The sequence below is a fragment of the Triturus cristatus genome, chromosome 5_1 (genome assembly GCF_964204655.1).
Source record: "Triturus cristatus chromosome 5_1, aTriCri1.1, whole genome shotgun sequence".
In the NCBI taxonomy this organism is placed as follows: domain Eukaryota; kingdom Metazoa; phylum Chordata; class Amphibia; order Caudata; family Salamandridae; genus Triturus; species Triturus cristatus.
This window is the reverse complement of record NC_140587.1, coordinates 423,595,341-423,622,605: the sequence shown is the minus strand read 5'-3', so window position 1 is coordinate 423,622,605 and position 27,265 is coordinate 423,595,341. Positions and strand designations below refer to the sequence as shown.

General features: G+C 44.4%; 1 protein-coding gene across 1 annotated transcript in view; it reads right to left on the bottom strand.

Annotated features, from left to right (window-relative positions):
* STK3 (serine/threonine kinase 3) overlaps positions 1-27,265 on the bottom strand; it is a 1,017,041-nt gene that overhangs the window by 854,006 nt on the left and 135,770 nt on the right. The window contains exon 3 of the mRNA XM_085605192.1: positions 9,185-9,313. Within this exon, the coding sequence (XP_085461318.1) occupies positions 9,185-9,313 (129 nt within the window). The remainder of the gene's footprint in view (positions 1-9,184; positions 9,314-27,265) is intronic.

The following is a 27,265-nucleotide window of genomic DNA, read 5'->3' as shown; positions in this document are numbered from 1 at the left end:
TTTGGGAAACACTTTACACTAGTGACTGACCATCAAGCCTTGATCACAATTTTTGGAAACCCACGAGCAAAAATGCCACCAAGAACAGAGCGATGGGGCCTCCGGCTCCAGGAATACACCTATACCATCATTCACAAGCCAGGAAAAGCTGCAAACCCCGCAGAGTACATGTCCCGACACCCCATCAGATCCAGCAAATCAGAACAATCAATTGCGGACGAATACATTCACTTCATAGTAGACCAAGCGAGACCTCCGGCTGTTCCACTGGAAGCCATTTGTGAAGCGACGCAGACAGATGCCACCCTGCAAGAGGTGAAACGTCGGATTCAAACCAACAGCTGGAGACACACGCAAAGCAGCGAATAAAACGACCAAGAAATGGCGGCATTCAAACATGTCCACGACGAACTGTCGATAGCAGCAAATGTTCTTGTCCTACGAGACACCAGAATAGTGATCCCACGACAACTCAGACAAGGGGTCATCAATTTAGCACATGAAGGGCACCGGGGCATAGTAGCCACAAAAAGAGCACTCCGTGAAAGAGTCTGGTTTCCAACACTAGACCTGATGGTAGAGACAACCCTGAAAGACTGCCCGCAATGTCAACTGGTGAGCCGTCCGGATCCTCCTGCACCACTACAAATGTCTCCACTACCGGAGGGTGTCTGGCAACACATTGCCATGGACTTCTTTGGGCCAATAAAATCGAGCCAATATGTCCTGGTCATCATGGACGAGTACTCCAGATTCCCCATCGCACAACTGTGCTCATCCACGAAAGCATCGAGAATCATACCGATACTAGAAGAGGTCTTTGCCGCATGGGGCATTCCCCTAGTGGTAAAGTCAGATAACGGGCCTCCATTCAACAGCCATGACTTTGCCGATTTTGCACAACACCTCAACTTCAAGCACCGCAAGATCACACCATTATGGCCTCAGGCCAACGGAATGGTCGAACGCTTCATGTCCACGATCAAGAAAGCCATTCAGCAAGCAGAACTCACCGGAAAGAGCCTTCAGATGGCACTCAACGAGGTACTGCGAGCGTACTGAAACACGCCTCATTCCACCACAGGCAAATGTCCTGCCACTCTCATGCTGGGACGCCCAGTGCGCACCAGACTACCAATGATGACTATGGCAGCGAACGAACAGTATCCCGACTCTGACCATGAGGAGATGGCAGCCAGAGACAAGATAAAGAAAGAAAAGATGAAGGACTATGCTGATGAACGACGACGTGCTACGTCCCCTCAAATACAAGAAGGAGACTGGGTGCTTGCACGACAAGAGCAGCCCCGGAAGACTGATAGCAAGTACCATGAGGTTCCGCTGAAGGTGATACAACAAAAAGGAACTATGATCACTGCAGAGACCGACGGAAGAAGACTTACCAGGAACGTGAAAATGGAGAAAAGAGAACCAGAAACACTGGCCCACCGCAGTCAGGCATTGATGGAAATGGCCGACGAGAATGAGCGTGGCAATCCTGAACTCCAGTCACGCCCCAGAAGGGTCATCACAAAACCATCTCGCCTTATTGAGGAACTTTAAAAAAAAAAAAAAAAAAAAATGGACAGTTGCTGTGTTGTTCATATTTTGCTTTTCATTTACAGAGGGGGGAGATGTAATGGTGCCGATGTAACAGGGCACAATGACCAAACAGGTCAGGCACTAGGACCGGCCTGAGTAGGGACCAGGGCGGGCAGAAAGGGAGGAGCGGAGGGTTAGGAACGGCAGTTAGCCGTTAGCCCGGGGACGAGGAAGGAACGAATAAAGGAGCTGAGCAGTGAGAATCCTGTGTCCGTGTCTCTTATTTCCACAGGGACACTACAGTGGCTATAGTTGCTCCCCCTCTCTGTGCAGCAGATGGCTTTACTCACTGCTATTACGCAGCGCCTTGCCTCTGGGCACTGTCCCCAGCTCCTTTGTATCTAAGTGCGGTAGGCCCGCTGTTCCTGCCAATAGAGTGTCGGACCTCGACCTGCCATGGGCATGATATCCTGTGCCCCTGCGCACCTTATTACTTCTGGAAAGCGCGGTGTCTCGATCGCGTGGCCCATTCAGTAATCCACTATGGGCTACCGGCTGCAGTGGCGTACTTGCAGTCGGCCCCTCGCGCCAGGATCGCGTCCCTTCCCAGCTAGCCCCCGCAGCCGCGTCCTGCGCGGGGAAAGCGTGTCGGGTCAGTTTCGCACCCGCGGTGCAAGTCCTCCAATGTAAGGATCGTGGAGGCCCAATGTCCAGCCCCAGCAGGTCGCACCCAGCCGTCCCTGGAACGGCACAGGCTGCCCGCGCAAATGTTTTTCTGGCGCCTCCCTCGACCGAAGCAGACGCTCAGCCAGCCAGGGGGGCACTTCACCAGCTGTTCCCTCCGCTCCCCCCTCCTTACTTGTTGAGGCCGGGGCTCTCGTCAGGTGGCTTGGCTCTCGCCTGACACACCCCTCCGTCTCCGTCGGATCCCCTATCAACTCGAGCAGCGGGCTCGCAGCTCACGTACGAGTCATGCAGGGCTCATTTACCACTCCTCGCTCAAGCCGGATAAAAGGCTCCAGGACCGCTCCTTCTGTGGCGTTTCTGGGTGCGTATGCCTCTAGGCACTTTTCCTCGTTGTGCAACGTGTGTTCTTCGTTTCTACAGACGTGTATGCATGAGGATAATCAACTGCTTTTTCCTCGGCCGGCAGAGCCTTCTCAACGAGCGGCCATCGTGTTGCTCGGCGAGACCATGCCCCATTGAATTGGATTTTTGATAAGCATTAAAAATAGTTGTTTAATTATTTGTCTAGCTGGTCTTATGCTCCCGGCCTTGTCAGCCACAAGGCCTACATAGGGGTGGATTAGTAATATTTAAAGGAGAGGTTTTGGCATGTCAAAAGGGTTTATGTCATCGGGTCCAACTGCAGGTTTTACTCTGCTATGGGCAGGCTACAATGGTTGGGCTTTAACCATGTTTGCACTGCCACTGTAGTGGATGGCACAATCAGTGCTGCAGGCTTCCAGTGCCATTTAAAATCCAGACCCTGGGTACACGTTGTGCTATATACTAGCGACTTACTTACAGGCAAGTTAAGTATGCAAATTAGGAGTATGACAATTCAACCTTGTTCAAAGGGAGAACAAACATACATTTTACTACTGGCAAATGCACAGAGTTCTAAAGCCAGTAACAAAAATGGGGTGCAGCAAAGTCGAGAAATCCAGAATGAACATGCAGAAAAGGCGTATTTACTACAGTGTGGTATCTCATTTGTGTATGAAAACAGCAAAAACTAGAATACTACAAAAAGACAGGTGAAGACAGAATAAGTGATGAGTTATTCAAGGAAAAAAGAGGCCATTTGAATGGCTGCAAAGATTAGATTATGGTGGAAATGTTTTGCTATCATTATCTGGTTAGGGTCACATGAATTTTCTTCTAATGTGTTCTAACTTCTCAACTATGCAAAATGTAGTTTCAGTAAGATTGTTGTTTTCGATGGAAAAGAGTTAAAGTAGATCAAGAAAAAAAGAATTCTTCCCTCAATGTCCGTAATACAATTTAAAATTAAATTCACGATAACTAGATTTTATTTTTTATTCTGCATATAACTCACTTCATCATTTCCAGTTAATCAGTATGGTTGAATATAAGAAGATATAATTAGAAATTGATTATTACCCAAGGTTACTCTGAAGTGGCTAAAAGTAGGATGTAGCACTAATAAAATCCATAAAATAAATTAACAGGCTTTTAGTAACACACCTTAATGCCTTCTTTGTCCCATGAAATGTAGGAGATGAGATCAGCTATGAAATGTTAAAGGAAAGACTGCTTATACACTAAGGCACCCTCTGACAGTAGGGAAGTAGGCATGTACTCTTGCAGATAACGTACTGGCAAACACTAAGCGTCAAGCCTACAATTACTAACATATGCAAGCAGGTCCCTATTTCTTAAACTTTTGTGCCAGTAAGTCCACCTTAGGTACACATAAAAAAATGTAATTAGAGAAGGCAAAATCCCTTCCTTGTTCACAGAGGCAGGAATAGTAGCATTCTGTGGGAAGAAAATGTAATGAACACCAACAAACATGCTTGGCTGCGGGCATTTAACAATATTTTGCAGGCAATTTACCACCATGACAAATATTGTAAATGTTCTCCTTCAGAGAGCAGAGTTAAATATAGCACAAGGGTAAGGATGGGGAAAGGACACACCCAAAATTAAATAGTTTATCTACAGGAGAAATAACTTCTCCATGTAGAAAACATTTAACAAGAAAGTGCAAATACAATTAGACATCCACCTCACAATGCGGAAATTGTTCAGCACATGAGTACTACTGGAAATAAGAGAAACTGGTAGAATCCCAGGAGTACTCCTGTAATTCTTCCAGAATTCCTACACAGCAAGAAATCTACTCAATAACAAGGTGTAAACTATGGGGTTTACAGTTTACTTTTTTCACAGCACATGTGTGAAATAGGTCCTTAGTGAGAAAATGTATTGAGATCTGTGCAGTGAAGGTAGCAATTGGACAACTGAGGAGAGGACATCAAAACGGGTATATGGAGTTCCAAACATTACAGCAGGGATTCATAGATTGCAGAAGAAGGGAACATGGCTCTGGGATTTTATGGGGGAGAGGGTGCAAAAGTGATGGCATGCCAACAGGAATGTAGGAATGGGAGATAAGAAATCATGACATGAGATGGGGGTTTAAACCAAGTATCTGGGTAGAGATGAAAATGTAGAGCACCAAAGAGGACGGTGGTGGTGGTTGGTGTGGAGCAAACATTACACTAATGATTTTATTTATTTTTGTATTAAAAGTTTACAATTAAAGGAACAGCACATTCAATTCACCTTGAGTGTAAAAATAAATCATAAGCAAATATATCATGTCATCACAGGATATAAACATTTAACTAAACAATTCCAAGAACATTACACCTATGTTCATTTTCGTTTGGGCGAGAGATGTACAGAACAAAGGCGTGTACAGAGTACTAAATCAATGTCAGAACCTCCAAAAATAAACCTCTTCCTCGGGACAGAAAGAAAAATCGATGGGATACCACTCAGTAACATACAGATAAATTTTTACAAGATAGGTAAAGCCATCAATAGGTGATATTCCTTTGTATCTTGGCATAAAAAGGTTTCCATTACAACTAAAATGATTAAAAGCAAGAGGAAGATCAATCTGGGCTCTTTGGCTCCTATGCTCCCCGATTACCAACATTTCAGGCGTGTATGGAGGAGGCAAAAAATAAAATGGGTGACACAGGAATTGCTGAATATGATGATTTAAAAAAACACTAATTCTAAAACTGGGTAACAATAGTTTTACAGTGGACTTCTAATCTTCTGAATCAAGACAACATGTTTCCAGTTTGAGAAATAAATACCAGGCTGTTCAAGGTCCTAGTCAAGGACCAAGACTCAGCACTTTTTGCTATATGATTCCTCTGTCAGCAGCTCCATGTCTGACATAGTACTTAATAGTGCAGGGACAATATTTATATCTAGGAGATATAGCTCACCTACAGCTGCCCTTCTGGTTCCATCTACTAGCACATTACTCGTCTTCTACATATTTATTAGCATTAGAGAATAGAAATATGCTCAGTGGCCATGTTGGCACACCAGTCCTTTTCAGCGGTGTGGAAATTATGTTGTGTGATATTCGACACATGTTGGCTTTTGTCAGGGTTAAGAAATTTAAATGTCTACTTTGTTCGATGGACAACGACTTTTAATTACAGTAAGCAAGGACAGAACGATGGCACTCTGCTGCTCACATACAGTCAAGAAGCGAGACAGAAGGCCCAAAGCCCATTGAGATAAAAAAGTCTTGAGGGCTTAACCATGATTGGACTGTAGCCTGGGATTGCCTGGGGAAGAATCCGGAGTTCACTCACAGGTAAAACATTTCTTCTTACTGGGGAAGAGAGCCGGAGGGTATGCTTGTAGCTTCCATTGGGCTGCGATTAGATGTTACAGGGTGGATATAGTGACAACAGCAACAGCCCATCTTTGCTTTTCCCATGACCGCAACACACACTGGATTGAGATGGCCTAGAGGAGCCACATCAAAGGGAACAAGACTCTGTGGAGGACATATCCAGCACTGTCAGTAAGAGACTTGAGGATGGGCCTCTTGACAGCTGTTCAATTCTCTGGCCTAAGTTGTTTACTCTCCCCTGCTCCTTTCATGGCTATCCTTTTTGCCCGTTCCGCTGCTATTTTCTCCTACTACTGCTTTCATCAGTGCCCACACCAAGGGTTATTTGCCTGGTGCGCCTTTGATGCCTGTCCCTCGTGGTTTTCCCGTTGCTCTTTGCTTCTCCATCGCGTTCTATATGGGCTTAGAGAAACCCCCCTCAGCTTATTCCTTCCCCCCTGTCCTTTGTCCTTAGCGCATTGCTCCTCCAGGTCTCTGATATCAAGACAGTAAAGGAGACAGAAACAGGCTGGGAAAAATTGAGAGCCTGGATAATTCAATTACAATGGCCTACTGAAGAATGAAGTATCAGTGAAGGACCTAGTTTATTTACCAGGTGTTTGGACGTTGCAGTACAGAAGTAGGCCTAGAAAAAAAACATGTTTAAAAGCACCTTTGTAAGAATTGATAATGCAGAGGAATGAGAGGAGGGTGATTAAAGGAGCCCTAAACCAGCAGCCCTAAAACAGCCGGAGTGTGGTCCAAACCTTTTAATTCACCCAGCTGAGTGAGATTAGCAAAGCCCATTTCTTCTTCCTTACCATATTGCCATTCGGACAAGCCAGTCCACCTTCGAAATAGAACTTAATGCAACAGCTTCATCTCACAATCCCTGCACCCCCTCACTGATTTTGGCAGCAAAAGCTATCATTTGGATGGTCAGTTAGCTGCAAGCTAGGCATGCTGAAGATGTGCATTTGTTGTAGAGTGTGCATGTGTGTGCAAGCTCCTTGTGTAGGTCTGCGTAGCAAGAGTATGTGTAGGGTGGACCTCTGTGTTTTTACCTTTGCATTGTATGGACGACTTTGCAGGTAAAGGTGAGAGAGCAGGATAGACATAGAGAGAGTAAGTGAGGGAGGAGAGCAAGAGAGAGAGTGTGTTTGAAACTGTGTGTCTCTATCTGTGAAGGTGGGTGTTTGGTGTTTTTGCAGGTGCCTGTGTTTCTCTGTGCAGGTTGGAGTTTGATTCTGCAAGTTGGTGTGGGAGCGTGACTGTGCGGGGGAAGTGGGTGTTTGCTGCAGGTGTGGGGTTCGACTGTCTGGTCTGTGCCAGGGATGGGAGTCTTCAGGGATATTTACCTGTAGCGGCGTGCCTCGGAGCAGTAGTGTCTCCCTCTGCAGGTTTGTGCAGGGGATAGTGTGAGCCTTTGAAGAAGTGTGTGTACCTGTACAAGGTTTCTGTGTAGCTGGACAGGGTATCTGTAGGGCTGTGAAAGGGGTTTGTGCAGGGTTGTGTATGTGTCGCAGGAGGGAGGTCTGTGACAGAACGTGTGTCACTGGTATTGGGGTAGATGGTAAAGTGTACAGGACATGTATATTTATGTAGCATTATATCCCTCAGACAAGTATACTACTGAAACAATTCCATACCCCTTCCTCTTACCCCTGATAGCGACATACAACACCATCAATGAATCGATCCTCCTCTAAAGTCTGCAGGAGCATGGACAAAACATAATACTGTGCCATTATTACTTTCATCTACGTCACAAGATATCTCTTCCTACTTCTCAGAGCCTGTGTGAAACTATAGATTGTCAATTTTATATAATCTTTAATGTGTTTCTTTAGCTCCTTTAACTGAATGTTTCATAGTTGATATTATGAATTATTATAATGCCAAACATCAAAATAGAGTTAAGATCACTTTCTCCTTGTTCGTCAGGATTGCCTTTGATCAAGGTCTTATAGCATTGGATACATCACAATTTTCTGACACTTAATCTCCGCATCAACGTTTTGATGAAGGTATCCCTCAAAAAGGTTTACATCTGACCTTTTGCAATTGGCTCTCCTACAAGACCTACTGAGGTAGTTAAGAATTTGGGAATATAGATAGATAAGCATCTATCTACCTTTATCAATGACAATTTCAGTCCATATTGCATGAGTAATGTCAAAACTGGATTATGACAGTTCTATTTACGAAGCCTTCCAGTTTACCTTTTGAACAAGCTCAAAGACTCTGAAATGTGGTGGACAGAAGGGTTATGCAAAGGGTCAGACTTCTGTTACCAAGAGAATTATTTGGTAATCAACCTGTAGTTGACAGAAGTCGGGAAGATTCAACTTAAAGGCAATGTGTTGCGAGGGAATTAAATAAACGGTGCTCAATAAAGTGAGCATCGAACACCTTAGGTTTCTGTGTGCCTGGCAACACTGGATTTAGTTGCCTTTGCGGAAGTGCCATAATTGAACCCTATGTTACAACTGGAATTTCATACCCACAATAGAGTTTACATGTTCAGAGCACGAGTAAAACTGAGGTGTTCAGATGATCCAAGCAATGCCGTGTATTGCGTTTGGTGTATTTTAAAACCATACGTTTTGCACCATCCAACAAAGATGTGATTGCAACACATTACCAGTGAAACACTTATGATCTAAGATCACTATGAACCAAATTATATAATATCTATCCTAGCAAATGACAGGTGCAAAAATACAATTTCTTGACGTGTTGGTGTAGGTTATGTTTTTAGGGCTAGTTTGACAGTGCAAATGCTGCTCCTAGTACAAAATTGCACAGGGTAGGTAAAATAAATGTTTGGGTTTTCTTCTTAAGTGTATTGCATCACAACGAATACGGATGGATTGAAAATAACCGGGGCTGATATGCTAATTCTGGCAGAGTAAAAACACGAATGTGGCCTTTTTTTTGTAGTAGCTGCATGTACAACTAGAACTAAAAAAAGGAGAGAAAGTGGATTCAAATCTCAAAAGTCGGACAAATCACAAAACAGAACGGTCTTGCAGACAAATCAATTAAGTAACACATTTTACAGTCAATCATTTTTTGAAGCCAATCAATAAAAAAAATAAGTTCAAACGATTTCGTAAATCAGCATAATTTGTATGTGAACAGAGAGCGAGCAATGCATAGTGTGGCAATAATTCAATGGTATGTTCTCTTAGAACGCATCTGTAGCTAAAAATAAATGTTCCTAGATACCTATGCTTTACATACCTGTCACATTGCTGCATTATAGAGATCTCTTTAATGATTTCCTGAAGGTCCGATTCGACAGGAACTTGTTTGATTGCCACCACTTGGCCAGATTCCTTATGTATAGCTTTGAACACACTGCCATAGGACCTAAAATAGAACAAGGGCGATCACTTTTTACTTTATTACAAATGTAAACAAAATGCGTACAAAAATGCCAGAAAGCAAAATAACAATTTGCATTTCTTCAATAAGACTTACATTAAAGACAGGCAAAACTACTTCTAGTGCTGGTCTTTCTTCAACTAGTGGATATATGGAAGGAGAAGGACACATAGGTGAAGAAAGGAGTGGTAAATGAAGAATAAAGGACAAAGAATACATTCATTGAGGGAAGGGTTTAAGGACTATTCTTAAAATAAATATAGCTCGGCTCTAACCTTAAGGTGAAGTGAGAAGTCCCCATTTTTTGGTCTGACCACCAAGAGACGTCCTCCTATGGTGGAGAACAACTCTTTGGAAATTACTAGACCTGAAGTCGACATGAACAAGGTACTCCAGAGCACAGTGGCTGATGGTGAGGAGAAGGGGCCAATACCGCCTGAACACATGCACATTTCAACCACATTCTTACTTAAGCAAAGTTTCTCTGTCTGGAATCTAACCATTGCCAAATCACAATGACCGATCGGCTCTTCTACCCCGCCACCTATCTGCAAATCTCACTGGTACAAACTTCCCTACTGTCTCCTCAAAGCCTACTAACTTACCTCAAATTGCATATGTCAAAAAAAGCTACCTCTGTTGCGTCTCATGAACAACCTATTAAAATGTATGCACTAAAATACTGGCTTTTCTTTTTTACCTAATTTACGGCGAAATGTGCACTGTCGAAAACATCCCCAGAAGTAAAAATAAATTTCAGGGACTCATTTCATCCTCAAAGTACATCCAAAACCTAAAACGTGAAATAATACATTTGCCACATATCATACTGTAATGTCGGAGTATGAGCCCTTGGTACTGATTCGATGGATTATCAGATTACATTTTGCAATTAAAACACACAAAAACAAGAATTGCACGTGTTTTAACGATTCAGACATTGAATCTGATTTAAAACAGATCACCATATACAATGATCCACATATAATAACAGGACTTACACCAAGAGCGAACTGTAAATCACGCTTCCTCATCGAGTCTTGAGATGGTATGGGACACACTGCAAAACTATTCCGCAATTTTTAAATACAATCACCTCGAGCCACACCCCTCTAAGCATCTTACATCTTCTAGCTTTCCCTACCGTGGAAAGTCAGGACACTAACCTTGATAGAGATGCACTAGTGACTACACTGAAGCAGAATAGACATACACGCTCCAAATAATGGCAAACACCGGAACACTTGGTGTTACGGCTGGAGCCTAAAGTACTTGCCACTGTGTAATGAGGTTATACATGGTAAATAACGGCAAAATTATCAAGCAAGTTAGTAGAAATAATGTGCCATACTATTTATCACACAATATTAGGACATGTCCATTAAACATCCATGGGCATTCCCTCCAGCCCATCAGAAATACCCAGAAAGATGTGGGTACTTTCTTTAGCTGCGCTCGGTGTGAGAGCGTTGAAATACTATCTTCCTTAGTGAATGGTCATGAGTGGATCCCTCTTTGTCCTATACACCCTTATTGTTTATCATTAGTACTCTAGCCCAAGTATTAACTATGTTATTTCATGTACTCTCAATTGTTGGGCCGGATTCACTAAACAATTAGTGCACCTCCGGGTCACTGAGGAGGGGAAAATTTTGGATTAGCAGTTGTAAAGTTCAAGTTCTAATTCTCAGAATCAGTATTTGTTGTCTTTCAAAAATGCAAATCCCCCTTATAATGAAGACCTACCCAATTTATGTTGACTCTCACATTTTTAACCAATTGACTTGGCCATAAGTTTAAGTGTTATGTTTATGATGCACACATAGAAATGCACAACTTTCATAGACTTCTGTAAGAACCAGCAGTGGTTCTTCCATGAGCGACACTCCCCCGCCCGCTGAGAGCCGCCCATGAAGAAATAAAATAGCAATGAAATAAATGACTTAATTGCCATTTTATTTTTCCAATGTGCGCACTGCATGCAGTGCCCCAAGCCAAGAAAGGGGCGTGTCCTCAGCTGTCTATTGGCAGCATAGAGGATTGGAGCGCTGGCCATTCACTCCAAAGTGCGCAGGTCAGTTTGGTCGGCCGTCTTGCGACGGCAAGCCTGACATGAGCAACTTGCATAGGCCTCCAGGGCCTGAAGAAGCGTCTGACCAACCCGCTCGATCCAATCCTGGTGTTTCTCTCATGCAGCATGAGAGCAGCGCCAGGATTGGTTAGGGGAGCTTCCCAGCAGACTGCAGTTTCACCGAGGAGGACCGGACGACATGTGGCAGTCTGTAAGTACCGTTTATTTAAATTTTATTTATTTAAAATGTTAGTATTATTTTGGCTGGAGGGAGGGGTTGCTTCATATATGCTTTTGGAGTGAAGCAGTGTATTATTTTTGGCTTTTGGGAAGGGATTTTAATTATGGGCTTTTGGAGGGAGGAGGTGCTTTAGTTTGGTTTTTTGGGAAGTGGTAGGGCACTTCGCTTGCCTCACCACTTTGAAAGGTTGCCTGCTGCCACTGGTAAGCACTCCACAGCATTTTGAAGAAATGCATTCAAGTGTACATTTACTGCAAACATAGGAGGAATCCAAGAGAGTATGTCTTGCTTCTTTAAAGAGGTCTATTATTCAAACCCAATGCGTGCTTCAACACAGTTTAACTTCATAAAATCCAGAAACTGATCAGCTCTAATACATTTTTGGAATGTTTCTGGAAGGCATATCAAACACTCTTAAATTAAGGGATTCATTACAAGCTACATTTTGTTTCGCATAATCATTTTTTAAATACTGGGAAAAACTGAATAGTTCACATGAAGAACATTTCAACAGTACAACTAAAGTTCCAAAGTCTCGTCCTTGGTTTATAGGCAGGAGAGATTTATGATTGCACATGGTGGGGTGTGTGACAAAAGTAAATTATCAAATTTTTCACAATTAATGCTTCCCATATTTTCATAAGCGTTATGGTTACATGGGTCAAATACACAGAGGTTGCTTCTTCGGCAGACGCAGATTCCATATATATCCAAAATTTGTCTGATTGTAACACTTTAAAATCACCTTTTAATGTCTTGGGATAAAACAGATTCCATGAGCCCCTCACTTCAATAATTTCTATATATTTCTGCATATTACGAGTATTTTTCTTTTCAACTAATTCTATAATCCTCAAAAGGTAAAGCCTAAAACCTTAATGAAAACCTGACAATCACACACTTTGTCCCCAGGAATTCAAATTGGGGCCGAACGATGAATGTAGTGTAATTTACGCCTATCTGATTTTAAATTAGGATTCATCGTGCTATTCATTAAACCAAAAAAGGAAAATGAAACGTAAAATAAGACTGACATAACAGTATATCGTAACAGGACTCCTCGCACATGTACTTCTGGGGTATCCCAAAGACAGCAACAGTTGGACACCCATTGCTCTCAAAGATGCTGTCAGACTGCTAAATGGGTTTCTCTCTGGCAGAGGGTGGTGGAGGATGCCCGCAAGACCTCGTCCCAGAAGCCGAAGGGCAGACAGGGGTCACTGTATCACATTCGTGGTGGTTGGTGTTGGGTTGATGTGCCTCTGGTGTCCATCCAACTATGGCACTGCAAACTGTGCCAAGTATACCCTTTTTGCACTTGACTCTCGGGGTAGCAAGAGCGAGCAGTCATAGACTTCTCAGAGGGGTAGTGGGTAGAAGGGGGTCTGATACCCACAACAACAGTCAAACTGAAATAATAAATCACTGTACAGCTCTGTGCCTGTCTTTTTATTAAAAGAAAAAAATACTTTTACTATCACAGCTGTGCGAAATATTACATAATAAAATAGGTGTACCACTAGAAGGTTAAAGAATTTCACTCACGGGCATCCAATGAAGCGTTAGACCTTCTACAGAGCCCTCTCTTTGCTCTGCCATGTCCTCCAATGTCTGTGGTGACCTCTACGCAAGTCAAGTTAGGCAACATTAGACACAGGTGAAAGCTTCAAAAGCGGTTTCCACCTCAGCAACTTGTAGGTCTAACCGAAGAGTTCTTAGCCCAAACGGTCTCAAAATAAGGACAAATTCCTATTGCAGCATATCTCTATTCATGTTAAAATCTTACTCTGTAGGGGCTTCAAGTTTACCTCGTCAGTGGAGACATGGCGTAGTTGAAGCTGGAAGATGCCCATGTCAGCTTACACAGTTAGCATCTCTGTTCGACCATGGCAGTGGTCACACTCATTTCTCTCTAACCACAGCAGTTATCAGCAAGGCTAGCCAGACTGAGAGATACTGGTCGGCAGCTGTGACCCCTGGGCTAGTATAGCGGGTGCTCAGCTTCAAACAGGTGAGGCTTCTGGATTGGTGCAGACCTCCCTCTTTGGTGGTGACAAATTCTCTGAGGCTGCACCACACGTCGCAAGCAGCAACATCTGTCCTTCGGACTGCAGAAGTACTGGATGGCACGTTGCTGCTTGGCTTAGATTTTCTTCACGTAGTTCACCACAAGTGCCATGCTTTGGGCAACCGGACTTATCCTCACAACCTAGTTTGATCCCAGTGACGTTCCAACTTGGCAATCAATGCGTTCTGGGTGTTCTACACATTGGTAACATGGCTGGTCTTCTCCTGGACAGTCTCTGCTCCTGCAGGGCCAGGTACTTTCCTTTCCTCTCTGAGCATGCAGGAAGGTTAGGCCGTGCACAGACACACAGCTCCTTCAACAGGTTGGACAGGCTTCAATTAATCTCCGCTCAACTCTGGGAGACTGGCAGTTATGCAGAAAACAAACTTGCTCAAAAGGCAAGTCATCAAGTACTCTGTAGAGCACTGCCTTCCTTGGTCAAGACCAACATGGAACTGGTACAAGCTGGCATGGTTTGGGTCATACCTTTACACTCGTTTTCCAGCCATGGGATGTTGATCCCTGTCTAAGGTCTTGTAACCTTTTTGGGATAGTAGTGCCATGTGGTCAAAATAGAGCATACTTGGTGTGCCCTTTCACGACTTAGAACCATTGCTAGACCTCAGCATTCCCAGGGAAAGGCATAGGCCACAGTGCACATAATAGATTAGTGTGTTAGCTGGGCATCAGTTTGACAAGCAGCTAGGTCACGCAAGACAACTGTACGAAACCGGATTATTATTTGGCATGGGTGACTATCCATTTCAAGGACTAACAGTAACCCTTGTCAGAGTGAACCATTAAAGTCACTAAATTAGCATGAGCTTAATACCTTGGTAGCTATGGCACAAAGCAGACAGGCTTAACTTAAGGCAATGCGTAACGCATTTACTCAGCACCAAAACAGTAACAACACTGAAATGCAAAAAATACAAACCTCAAACCAAATTAGAAAAGTAGAGTAAAAGTTATTCAACAAAAAAGACAACAAAACGACAAAAAACCAATAAGGGGAACCGGAGAACAAATTTTTAACCTTTTAAGTAGGAAGAATGCCAAGAAGCATAAAGTTCCAGTGATAGTCAACGGTTGCTGTAAACAGGGACCAAGACACAATTTTACGCTGATCGAAGAGGAGCACGGGTCGGATGCACCAACCAAGTTTGTTCTGATCAAAGATTTTGCCTTCTGAATATAGTCCTGTAAGTCCCAATCCACCACAGCAATACACTTCATAAAGCCCCTCAGGACCTCAGCGGAGGCAACTTGGAGAGTCACAGGGTGTCAGGCAGAGGCCAAACAGCAGGGTCCAGTCCGGGTCCAGTTGCCACTGGTCAGCTGGGTAGTTGCAGGTAAAGGTCTCTTGTCATTTGTTGTCTCCCTGTAGCGTAAACAGGAGCTCAGCCGTAGGACCCTTGGAGTCCACTTTTCTAGCCTGGGTACATGAAGGATAGCAGGATCAGTCTTCTAGGCTTCTCAGGTCTCAGACTGCAGGTTCACTAGCCTTCTGATCTTCCACATGTCTAGGAAAGTTCTGAAGTAGGTGTCTGGAGATACCACATTAATGTCAGGCATGAACTAGTGGGTGGGCATGACTCCTCGCATGCCCTTACAAATGCGGTAAAAGTTACCAGGCCCAATCCTATGCCCTTAGGGCATTTTCAATATGGCAGAATTCTTCGGCCACAGTAAACTTGGGTGCCTAGGGTAGGGGGTATGAGTGGGGAGTGTACAATGATAATCCCAGTTTCTTCCCACAACTAACACTAAAATCCAGACTGGAAGAGTCACTTAACCCCCAATAAACCCAGAAACAGATGTCTGAAAGAACAAAGCAGGGCTTTCCAGCAAAACAACAGTGGAGAATTGTTTTGGCACCCTGTTTCAATTCATTTCAGGTGTGACGCCAGTGTTATATGTAAAAACCCAGCAGACTTGTCAAGCAGGATTTGACACTGTAATGTCAATAAAAGGACCACTGTGATTGAAGACTGGCTTCCTGGGGTGTGTGGGAGGGGCCAAAAGAAAGGCTATGCCCAGGTGTCAACTAGGAGTTGCCTATGACAAGGGAGGTCCCTTTGAAGTTAATCCACTTCCTAGGCCCATCCCACTGGCCATGCTGTAGATTTGTTCTCTACTCTAAGAGCAGTTTTCACAACTCTTCAAATGCCAAATGCTGGGTGGCAGAAGTGGGAAAGCAAATGCAAAATTTGCTTCTAAGAACATCAGAAGGGAAAAAGTTACTTTTCTTGAATATCTTTTAAAAATACAACTTCACGATTTAGTTGTATTTTAAGAACTATTAAAAACTGTTGTTTAAATAGGTTTCTAACGAGTCCCATTCCAGAGATACAGTATTAAGATTTTTAAACTGTACTCTGGTTTTCTACGTAGGACATGTCACCTAGGCCTGCCACATTGAACCAAACATTGTACATCATATGTGAATTGTATTCGTTCATTGATGTGATTGAGGTTATCGAGTGCTTCAGTTAATGTGGATAGTTGTCCATTCCATACAACAAATATATCGTCAATGTAACGCAAAAATAATTTGCTGTGTTTATTCCATGGATCCTTCGTGAGGATGTAGTCTTGTTCAAACTTGTCCATGAACAGATTAGCGTACGCTGGTGCTGCGCAATTGTCCATGGAAGTTCCGGTGGTTTGTATGTACCATTCGTTTTTACATGTGAAATAACTGTGAAACAATGTTAATTGTAATAGTTCCATAAGTAAGACTTGTGGGTCCAAACTCAAATCTGAGTGCAGCAATGCTTGTTCGATTGCTTCTATCCCTAAATTGTGTGGTATTGACGTATATAGTGACTTCACATCAATGGTGCACATTAAAACGGTCTCATCTGAGTCTATTTTGATGTTCTGTAGTTTGTTGAGGAAGTCTGTAGTGTCTTTTACGTATGTTTTCATTTTAAGAACCATGGGTTGGAGATATCGATCAATGAATTGCCCGATGGGTTCATGTATACTTTCTTTAGTAGACACTATTGGTCTGAACGCTGGATTTTAAGGATCTTTATGTATCTTTGGTACCATGTAAATGATTGGACTCTTGGGGAATTCTTAGATTAAAAATTGTTTTGTTCTGTTGTTGATTGTTCCTGTTGGGCTTCTTTGATGAGATCTTTCAAGATGTTATGAAAGGTTTCTGTGGGGTTCATGTCAATTTTTATGTATGTTGTTTCATCTGCTAAATGACTGTTTAGTTCCGCTTCATAATTTGCTGTGTTTAAAATAACCAAGGCTCCTCCCTTGTCTGTTTTTAGACAAGCGATGTTAGGATTATTAGCTATGTTCTTTATGATGACAATCTCTTTCTGTGTTAGATTTGTTTTTTTACCTTTCTTGGAAAGATTCAATTTCAGTAAATCGTGTTTAACTAAGTTTTCAAACGTATCTGGTGTTTTATGGCTGATAGGTGCCATATATGTGCTTGGTACAGATAACTCCTTTAGTTGGTCTGGTTCGGGGTTGATTTGTGGAGGCAATGTGTTTTCAAAGTAATGTTGTAGTCGTAGTTTTCTCATAAATTTGAATAAGCTTATTTCGAGTTCCAGGAGGCTAGTTTTGGTAGTATGAACGTATGAGGTTCCTTTTTGCAGAGTTTGTAGTTCAATTTCACTGAACTGTTGGTTGGATATATTGATAACTAGCCTCATGTTGCTTGTTTCTTGGCTTTCTCTTTCTTTGCCCCCGTGGTGCTTCTGGTGTTTGGAGTTTCCTTTTCTTTTACTCCTCCTGGGTCTCCTTTTTCTAGTTGGCTTTCCTCTAAAAAAGACTGTCCTGATGTGTGAGCTTGTGTGTTAATTGGATCGTTTGATGTGGGTGTAGTGTTCCTTGATGGTTTGTTGGTGGTATCGCTAGTGGTGGTGGTCTTTGATGGTCTATTCGAGCTTTCGCTATCGGTTGATGATGTGTCAGTATGTTGCGTGTACGGTTTATTCTGTCTACGTCTGGCATAGACTTCAGCCCAACTGTAGACTTCTCCGAGTATATAGTCTACTGTATCTCGTCGAAATTTGCGTATTTTTCTTTCGTTGATTTCCTGTGAGTGTTTGGTGAGTTGATCATTAATGTCATCAAGGACTTTGGACCATTCGTCTGCTGACATGCAGTTTGTGAGTTCATTAGTGACGGTGACTATTTCCTAGGATAACTCTTCAAGGATGGCTGACAGTTCTTCTATGATCAGTAGAATTAGGTCTAAAGAACATTTATTAATGATCGCTTGCCAACGGTCCTTACATTTTTGTGCGTTTTTACAAAGGGATGGCTTCAAGGGTATTCTTAATCCACGTGGTATTCGTTGTGCTCAGTGATACTTGATTAAGGTGCTCGTGTGTAATCTTTGGTTAATCTCGCGTTTTGACAAATATAGCAGTTGTTTAATGTTTTGTTGTTTGTTTCAGTTCGTAGTAGTTTGTGATGTTTCTTCATGCATTAGTGCATAAATCTGTGATACTTCATCTTCTTTAAATGCAAACGTTTCCGCTCAAAGATCTGTCATGCTGGATATTCCATCATATGTCATGATTTTTTTTGGTGTGCTGCGTACTGCTTGAATGAAACTTGAATACAACTGTTTGGTGTGAATACGCGCTACTACCTAAGTTTTTGAACGTAAGGTTTGTGATCCTTGTTGGTTTGTATGCGTGCTCCTGGAGCGGCGTTTGCATTCAAAACGTCATAAAAACAATTGGTTACAGCACTTCCTTCATGGAATGTGTCCCCCTGGGCACAGCGTTTGTCCTGTGCGGGCTTCTCAGGTTGGTAAATATTAAAACAACTTGTGGTTGGTTGAGTTTCAATTCATGTATTTTATTCATATATTGTATGCTTTTTGCAATAAATGATTACTCTTCATTCGTTGTTTGATGATACATGGACTCTCATATCCGATGCATTTCGAGTATAATTACCCTTCATCAGGGAGTGGTCCTATGATAAAGTATGAGTATCATGAAGAACTATGCACTATAATGTCTATACATATCATGTTATAAGATCTGCTGTATTGACCCGTGTAAATGGGTGATTGTTAATGGAGGTGTCTACTATTAATAAGCAACCGCTTTTTCCCGCAGAAAGTTAAACGCGAGTGACTCGATCACGAAAATAAACATGCCGGTGTACTCCGTAGCGAATTCAGGGATTGGGCATAAGTTTTGGTGAAACAAGAAACTGTGCGGATTATAACGAGGAGTGCACCTAAAGATAGTTTCATTGTGCTCTATTCATTGTGCGCGGTTAAAACATGGTGCAGATATGGTTTGTGAGATCTTGTTTTGTGACATGCTAAGTTAACAATCTATACATGCACAGCTCTGGTAAAGTAAACAGCTGATATGTGCCGGAATGTTATCGCGCTGTACAATAATGGGTGAAACGGTGATAAACTAGTTCTCATAGGCGTTTATGTAAGGGTGTGAAACAGTGGTGAATTAATATCATGCTATGGTACTACACGACCTTTCTACGTACCGTGGTAGATTAGTCTCATCAAGCGTTCCGTGTTCGTTCGTTTCCGGTGTGAACAAAAATTAATCGGTGGCCATCTTGTGTTTAAGGTTGTGTGTAGAGCGACATGGTGAAAGGACTAATGCCTGGTCACTATGGGGGCCATCTCGGAGTGTGCTATTGAACAAAAATGTTTAAGTAAGGACTATTAGCAATGGTTAATTAAAAAATAGTGAGAATATACATAAACAACAAGTGTTAAGGGCAATTTAAAGATAACAAGCAAATTCAATGCGTTCATTGATCCCAAATGGGTGTACACTGTCCAGCTTCTTGATCCAGTAATTTTCTCGCTGCAGTAGATATTTTTTATTGTCACAGCCTTCTTTTTTTTGTACCACTTCAAGGACCAAGAATTGGGGTTGACTAATATTGTGTTTATTTTCATAAAAGTGGTTGGCCACGACTGACTTGAGTTGCTGTGTGCGAATGTTAGATTTATGTTCATTGATTCTTGTCTTGATCTTCCTTTCGGTTTTCCCGACATAAATCTTGCCGCATGGGCATTTTAACAGATAAACGGCGTTGGTCGTGTCACATGTGGCTGTGACCGTTCGTTTTATTTTGTTGCCTTTTCTTTGGTGCGTTATGGTTGTACCTGTTATGATGTTGTTGCAGTTATTACAATTATGACATTCCACTGTTCCTTTGTAGATGTTTTGGTCAACTTTTTTGGTGTGTTTAAGCATTTCCCCCAAGTGTTTGTTCCTGGTGTATGCGAAGGTGGGTAATTCCCTGAATAAGTTCTTGAAGTCGGGTTCCATTGTTAACATTGGCCAATGTCGTTTGATTATACGTTACATGTCTCGGCTTCCTGTGGAGAATTTAGACACCATCACTAAATGTTTTTTTTTGTCTTGTGTTGATTTAAATAATAGGTCGCTCCTATTTTTTGATTGGCATCTTTTCCGTGCTTCATCTAGTAGTTTAGGTGGATAACCTCTTTGTAGGAAGTGTTCTTTCATTTCTTGTAATCGCTTAGTTGCAGTTTGTGGATTGGATACAATACTTTAACTCGCAGTATCCACCTAACCTGGAATAGTTGTAGTGTCTCCATTCAGCTCTTATCACGTTGATTCAAAATGAAGGCTCATTGAATTATACAAGGTAAAATCTCCTCAACTCTTTGACCTTATTTTTTAGTTTGATCTGTTTTTTTGTTTTAATACAACAGAGGGAGAGAGAAAAAAAATAAGAAAACGGTTGTACATATATTCAGCATTACCTGTCTCCAGGAAAGAGTTGCATTATACAATTACAGCTTGTATTTAGCATAACAATTAATAATCAACATGAAACGCGTGTGGAATCGTATGTGTATGTCAACCGTGCAGGTTAGCTGTACCATGGAGGACTCACCTCTGGGAGTCCCACATATGTCTGTGCGTATGCGACATTATAATTTACACGTGAACCGGGGTCACAAATGATTAACTGAGCGGTTCGGATATTCTAATGAATTCTTGCGATTATGTTGTGTTTCCAATAGCCACAGGTCAATTAACTGCTTCATAACAAAGTGAACAGAAGATGGAAAAAACATAAGGAGGGGGAGGGCTTAACTAGTCGTGGGGAAGTATATCAGTGCCTGTCTTGTCACATTTGCATTTTTCTTTTTATCATCCAGCTGCAGTGTATCAATCCTTCTTAAGTTTATACCTTGTGTGATGAGTGATGTGCACTCAGGACATGGTGCTATATGGGTGTTAATGCTGTTGAAGCTGAATTTTAGGGGTGTGTGTTTCCATCAGGGTTATCCAAAGCTTCCTCCGGCGTTCCCGGCATTTGAAATGCAGTTAGTATTGTGTTTCAAAGTGTGGAGATCCGGTATTTGCGTAGTCCTAGGGCATCTTCCCTTTGTAGTGCAGTTCCCTCTGCTTTGCCCCATTTAGCAGGGATTGAGGCCGGTATGGAAGGGGGTTCCTCAGCCTTCTAGCGCCTCATGATAAGCCCCTTGGCCACCACTAGGCCCAAATCTTGAAATCTGGTAGTGGCTCTGTTTCTTATCTCTCGGAAATACTCCTGTCAAACAGGCTTCCCATGCATTAGGGAGTTCTCTCTCAGTGCATGTGGAAAGATGTTGTACTACTCCCTCCCAGTAATCATATAATTTATTACATGTCCATAACGTGCAGAAAGTCTGCGTCCGGACAACATGCGTCTTGTCTGTGGTAGCACCTATTGATTTTGTCCGGAGAGAGGTATGCTCGATGCACTATGTAAAACGGAATTAATCAAAATTTAGCATTTCTAGGGATTAGTATGTGGGTATCCAATATTGTATTCCATTCTTTGGGTGTACATGTGCGAGCTAGGTACGCCTCCCATCTACTCCGTAAGGGAGCCAAATCTATTGCATAAAGTATGCGAGGTGCCTCTTCGAACCATTTGGTGAGGAGACGTCCTAAGCCCATCACACGTATGTATTGCACTGCTAGGTGTGTTTGTGGTTCCCTCATGATATCACCCCAATGGGACCTGAGCGTACCCACCCAGGGGGCGTGGCTAAGAAAGAGACCCGGTGGAATTCCCTCCTCATACATCAGGTTTTCATATGTCCTTAGTGTATTATATTTATAAAGATCTCCTAATGTATAAATGCCTGACTTGTAACAGGCTGCGAGTTCATCTGCCTTGACCCTGCCGTCCCCTTTTGGTGTACCCAGGATGGGGAGGGTCGGTGCATACGGTGTGATTTGCTTGGTAAGAGATGTGCTTCGATGGAAGCCCATTTGGGCCACTTACACCAACGGAGTTAGTGGCTCCTATTTTTTTGTACAGGGGTGTACTATTTGCATGATCATGTCTATGGTGTTTGGGGGGGTTGTTCCCTGCCGTATCTGCCAGGTGTAGATCCGCAATCCAGATTGCAACCCATTGCAGTTGGGCTGCTAAATAATAGTGCTCCATATTTGGTAGGGCCAAGTCCCCCCGAGGCCGGGGCAAGTATAGTTTTGCAAGTGCTACACTGCAGCATGTATTGTTCCAGAGAGGATCCAGTAGTGTGCCCTCTAGAGAACAGAAAAAGGATGCAGGTAAGTAAAGTGGGAGATTAGTGAAATGATATAGGAGGCGCGGCGAGACCACCATTTTGATGAGCACTATTCGCTCTGCCACTGAGAGGTTTCGTGTTTTCCAGAACTCTATTTGTGATGTTAAAGTGGTGACCGCTCTGGGGAGGTTGCCATCCAGTAAATCCTGATCTGTGTGGTATACCCGTATTCCCAGATAACGGAACATGTCCGATTGCCAAGTCACATGAGAGCAGTCGATCGATAAAGGGGGGGACTGCTGTGCAGGAGTCAAAGGGGAATAGGCATGACTTGCCCCAGTTAACTCGTAATCCTGACAGTTTCGGAAAACGTGTAAGGGTGTCGGATATCACTGAGGGCACTGCTCGGATGTCCCTATGTATACCAAATTGTGGTCTACATATATCGATATAGCATGTATCGCCGGGCCGATTTTAATACCCCAGAGTCCTGCGGAAGCTGTCATTGCCAGAGTGAACAGCTAAATTGCCCGAGAGAAGATCAGTGGCGAGAGAGGGCATCCCTGTCTGGTGCCCCAGCTAATCTTTATAGGTAGAGAAAACAGATTGCCCGTGCGAACCCTCACCGTAGGTGCTCTGTATAACGACTTGACTAGGCTTAAAAAATATGGTCAAAATCCGTAACTCGGAAGTACAGCGAACATGTATGTCCACTCAACAGTATCAAAGGCTTTTTCCAGATCCAATTCGAGACATCCCGCACCTGCCCAATCTTGTGGGCAATACCACATTACCCGGAACAGTCTGCGTTTATTTAGAAAGGTATAAAGCATGTGGGCAAACCCGTTCTGGTCTGCGTGTATGAGGTGTGGCGTGAGTAGGGCCAGCCATCCTACTAAAACCCCAGCCAATATCTTTTAGCAACGTTCAGTAGCGCAAGTGGGCGATAAGACCCTGTGTGTGTGGGATCTCTGTCTGGCTTCAAGAGAGTGATCAATATGGTCTCAATGAGTGAGGCTGGAAGGTTTGTGGATTGTAATACCTCTGTGTATACCCGATGTAATTGTGGGGCTAAAAGGTCAGCATATGTATTGTAGAACTCGGGTGGGAAGACATCTGGGCCCGGAACTTTCCCAGAAGCTAGGGCGCGCATTGCTCTGTTTTTTTCTTCCGGTGTGATCGGGTTTTCTAGTTCCATGTGTTGGTCTGTTGTGAGACTGGGAAGTTCAAAGCTATCCAGGAAGTGATGTATGTCTAGCTTGGACGCCTCTAGAGTTGACAGATACAGCTTCCCAAAGTGTGTGGTTAGCTCGGAGTGTATTTCGTGTTGTGTATATTTCAATCAAATCAATCATGAATTTTAGAGCGTGCTACTCACCCATGAGGGACTCAAGGTGCTGAAGAAGGGAGGGGGGGGGGGGGGTTAGCAGCTCCGTTGGGGTTATTCAATGAGCCTTGAGGTCCTTTCTGAATTGGTGCAGTGTCAGGCCTCTCCAGAGGAGAAGGGGGAGTTTGTTCAAGGTCTAGGCTGCGAGGTGGGAGAAGGATCTTCCACCTGCTCTGGTCCTGTGGAAACGAGGGATGTGGCTAGGGCGAGGTCGGCAGAGCGGAAGTTTCTCTTGGGGGCGTGGAAGGAGATTTGTTCATTGATGTATTGGGGTCCGGTGTTCTGGAGGGCTTTGTAGGCATGTGTGAGCAGTTTGAAGGCTATTCTCTTTTCGACGGGGAGCCAGTGGAGGTTGCAGAGGTGTTGGGTAATGTGGTCATGTCGTGGGATGTTGAGAATAAGTCTGGCTGCAGCGCTCTAGACGGTCTGGAGTTTGCAGAGGAGTTTGTTGATTGCGGCATAGAGAGAGTTTCCGTAGTCCAGTCTCCTGGTGATAAGTGCGTGGGTGACGGTCTTCCTGGAGTCGGGGGGGGATCCATTTGACGGTCTTGCGAAGTATGCAGAGGGTGTTGGAGCATGTGGAGGACATGGCATTGATCTGGCGGTTCATGGTGAGTGAAGAGTCGAGTATGATGCCAAGGTTGCGTGGGCAGGGGCACCAGGTGTTGTCCCATGCGGAGGGGGTGGAGCTGAGGATGAGGGCTTCTGTTTTCTCTGAGTTGAGTTTCAGGCAGCTGTTGCTCATCTAGGTTGTGATGTCTTTCATCCCTTCTTGGAAACTGCGTCAAGTGATGTTGGGTTTCTTGGTGAGGGGGAGGATGAGCTGGGTGTCGTCGGTGTATGTGACTACGTGGAGTCCGTGGTTTCTGAAGATGGTTGAGAGGGGGGCCATGTAGACGTTGAAGAGTGCCGGACAGAGGGAGGATCCTTGGGGTACTCCGCATCTGATCTCTGTTGATTCAGAGAGGAAGGGTGGGAGTCTTATTCTTTGTGTTCTGCCTGAGAGGAAAGATCAAATCAAGGCTGTTCCTTGGATGCCAGCGTTGTGGAGCCTGGAGGCTAGTGTGCGGTGGGAGATGGTATCGAAGGCTGCTGAAAGGTCCAGGAGTCTGTGTGATCTTGATCGAGGAGGGCGCAAATGTCGTTGGTCGCAGCTATGAGGGCAGTCTCAGTGATGTGGTTGCTGCGGAATCCAGATTGGGAGGTGGCTAGGATGTTGTTGGTTTCTATGAAGTGCGCTAGCTGGGTGTTGACAGCTTTTTCGATGACTTCGGCGGCAAAAGGGAACAGTGAGATGGGCCAGAAGTTCTTGAGATCCGTTGGGTCTCAAGAACTGTCGGGCAGGGGTCAGTAGGTGCTCCGGAGTGGATGCTTTTCATTGTCTTTACAGTGTCTTCTGTGGTGAGGGGGTCCAGGTGAGGAGGGTTTGTTGGATTGCGTTGTTGGGGGTGGGAGTTGTTGCAGTGTTGTGGTCTTGATCATCGAAGTTGTCGTAGAGCAGCTTGATCTTGAGGTGAAAGAAGGAGCGGAGTTTGTTGCAGAGGTCTTGGGAGGCAGGGACGTCAGTTGTTTCGCTGTTGGGTCTGGTGAATTCTAGTATGATGGGCGAAGAGTTCCTTGGAATTGTGGGAGTTGGAGAAATCTGTCTTGGATGAAGTTTCTCTTTGTTGATTTGATGAGTTGGTGGTATGCCGTGGTGGCTCCCTTGCAGGCGGAGCGTGCTTCCGGGGTTTTGCTGTTTCTTCACATCTTCTCCAGTCGTCGGCAAGAGCGCTTGGATTCTCGCAGATCCGTGGTGAACCCGTTGGCTTCCTTGTTGTGTCGTCTCGTGGTGTTCTGGAGGGGGCGAGAGTGTTGGCGCAGTTGGCGATACATTATTGGAGGATGTTCACCGATGTGTTCGCATCTGAGGTGTTCCTCGGAGACTTTGTTCCAGCTTCTGTGTGGGGGGGGCGGGCATGCGCTTGTGTGCCGTGGGTTCCGAGAAGGAGAAATGGATGCAGTGGCGATCTGTCCAGAGATGTTCTGTGGTGTGTCTGAAACAAATGTTTCGAAGATGGGGTTGAGTGTGTTTCAAGCTGTGTGAGTGGGGGTGGAGACAAATTGCTTCAGTCCTATGTTGGTGAGGTTCTCCAGGAGGGTGATGGTGGTTTCGATTTGGTTGTCTAGGTGGAAGTTCAGGTTGCAGAGTAGTATGTAGTCTGTGGTGGCGAGGTCGTGGGGAGCGATGTGGTCTGCGATGAAGTTGGTGACGGTGGGGTGGGGTCCAGGAGGTCTGTAGGCGAGTGTTCTACAGAGAGTCGTTCTGGGGTTGGGCTGAATCAGGAAGTGGATGTGTTCCATGAGGGGCGAGGCGTTATCCAAGTTGGTGGTTGTTAGTTGGAGGGAGCTTTTGTGGATAATGGCTGGGCCGCCTACTCCTGGGAGATCTTTCCTCAGGATATTGTATCTGTCGGGGATGGCGGTTGCGTTGTCGCGTGCAGAGCTGGTGTTGGTCCAGGTCTCTGTGAGGAAGGCGATGTAGGGCGGGTGAGTGTTGAGGAGGTCCCAGATTTCTACGGCATGTCTGTACAGGAGCGTACTTTGAGGAGGATGCAGTTCAGTGGCTTGTGTGCGGTGGAGTCCTGTGGGTTGGGGGTGGCTGTCTGGGTCTGGAGGTGGGTGAAGGTGTGGCAGTAGGGTCGGCAGGAAATCAGGCCCTGGGTGTTGCTCGGCGTCGAGAGGTGGCAGTTGTTGCATCTGGGGTTGAGTGTGTGGAGAGTGCTGGTGTTGTAGTGGCGGCGGAGTAGGGAACCAGGGTACCTGACGCTGGTCAGGTCGCGGACGGAGGCAGGCGCGCGCGCCTTCAGCGCGCCTTCAGCACGCTAGCGGCGCCCCGTTGCGTGGGGCCGCAAAGCGGCTGCTATTAAGTAGGGGTCAGGGGCAGCAGTGGCAGGGGAAAAGGATAAGGGCAAACAGAGAAAAGGAAAGACAGAAAAAGGCAAAACAGAAAAGACCACCAGGGATGAGGCGCAGGCAGGAGGAGGGCCTCGAACACCTACCTGAAGCTCAAGTAGGCAGTGCCTTAACGGTGAAGCTGCGTGGGGGGAGAGCAGTGACTCTGACCAGGAGGTCAGAGGTCTTGCTCTCCTCCGCTGAGAGATCTGAGCGCTGTTGTAGAGCCTAACGGTGTTTCCTGCCTAATCAGCCGGGCTAGAAGTCACCCAGCTCCGTCTGCCTAGTCGTATGTTCTCGTCGAGTGTGCCACATAGTTCAGACACCTCAACTGCTCTAGTAGTGATGAATATCTATCACGTGTTAAAGTTAATGAAGCCTTGCCTGCTGGTGCTGACACTACCCGTGCCTCATGTTTTAAAAGGTCTTTCGCCACACCTAGCAGTTCTGATTTTATTTGCCACCTCATACCACCCCTAGTTCCTAGGCATTTCCCACGTAATAAGACTTTTAGGGCATCCCATTCCACCGCTGCCAATAAAGCTGAGCCTGTGTTATGTTCAAAGTACTCCATGATAGTATTTCCGAGCGATTCATGGAAGGCGGAGTTATGGTCCGAATGTGTGCATCCTAGGTAATCTATGTCTACCACATATGGGAGTAAGGAGGGGGTGCTCAGGAATCTGTCCAGGTGGACATGTAGTGT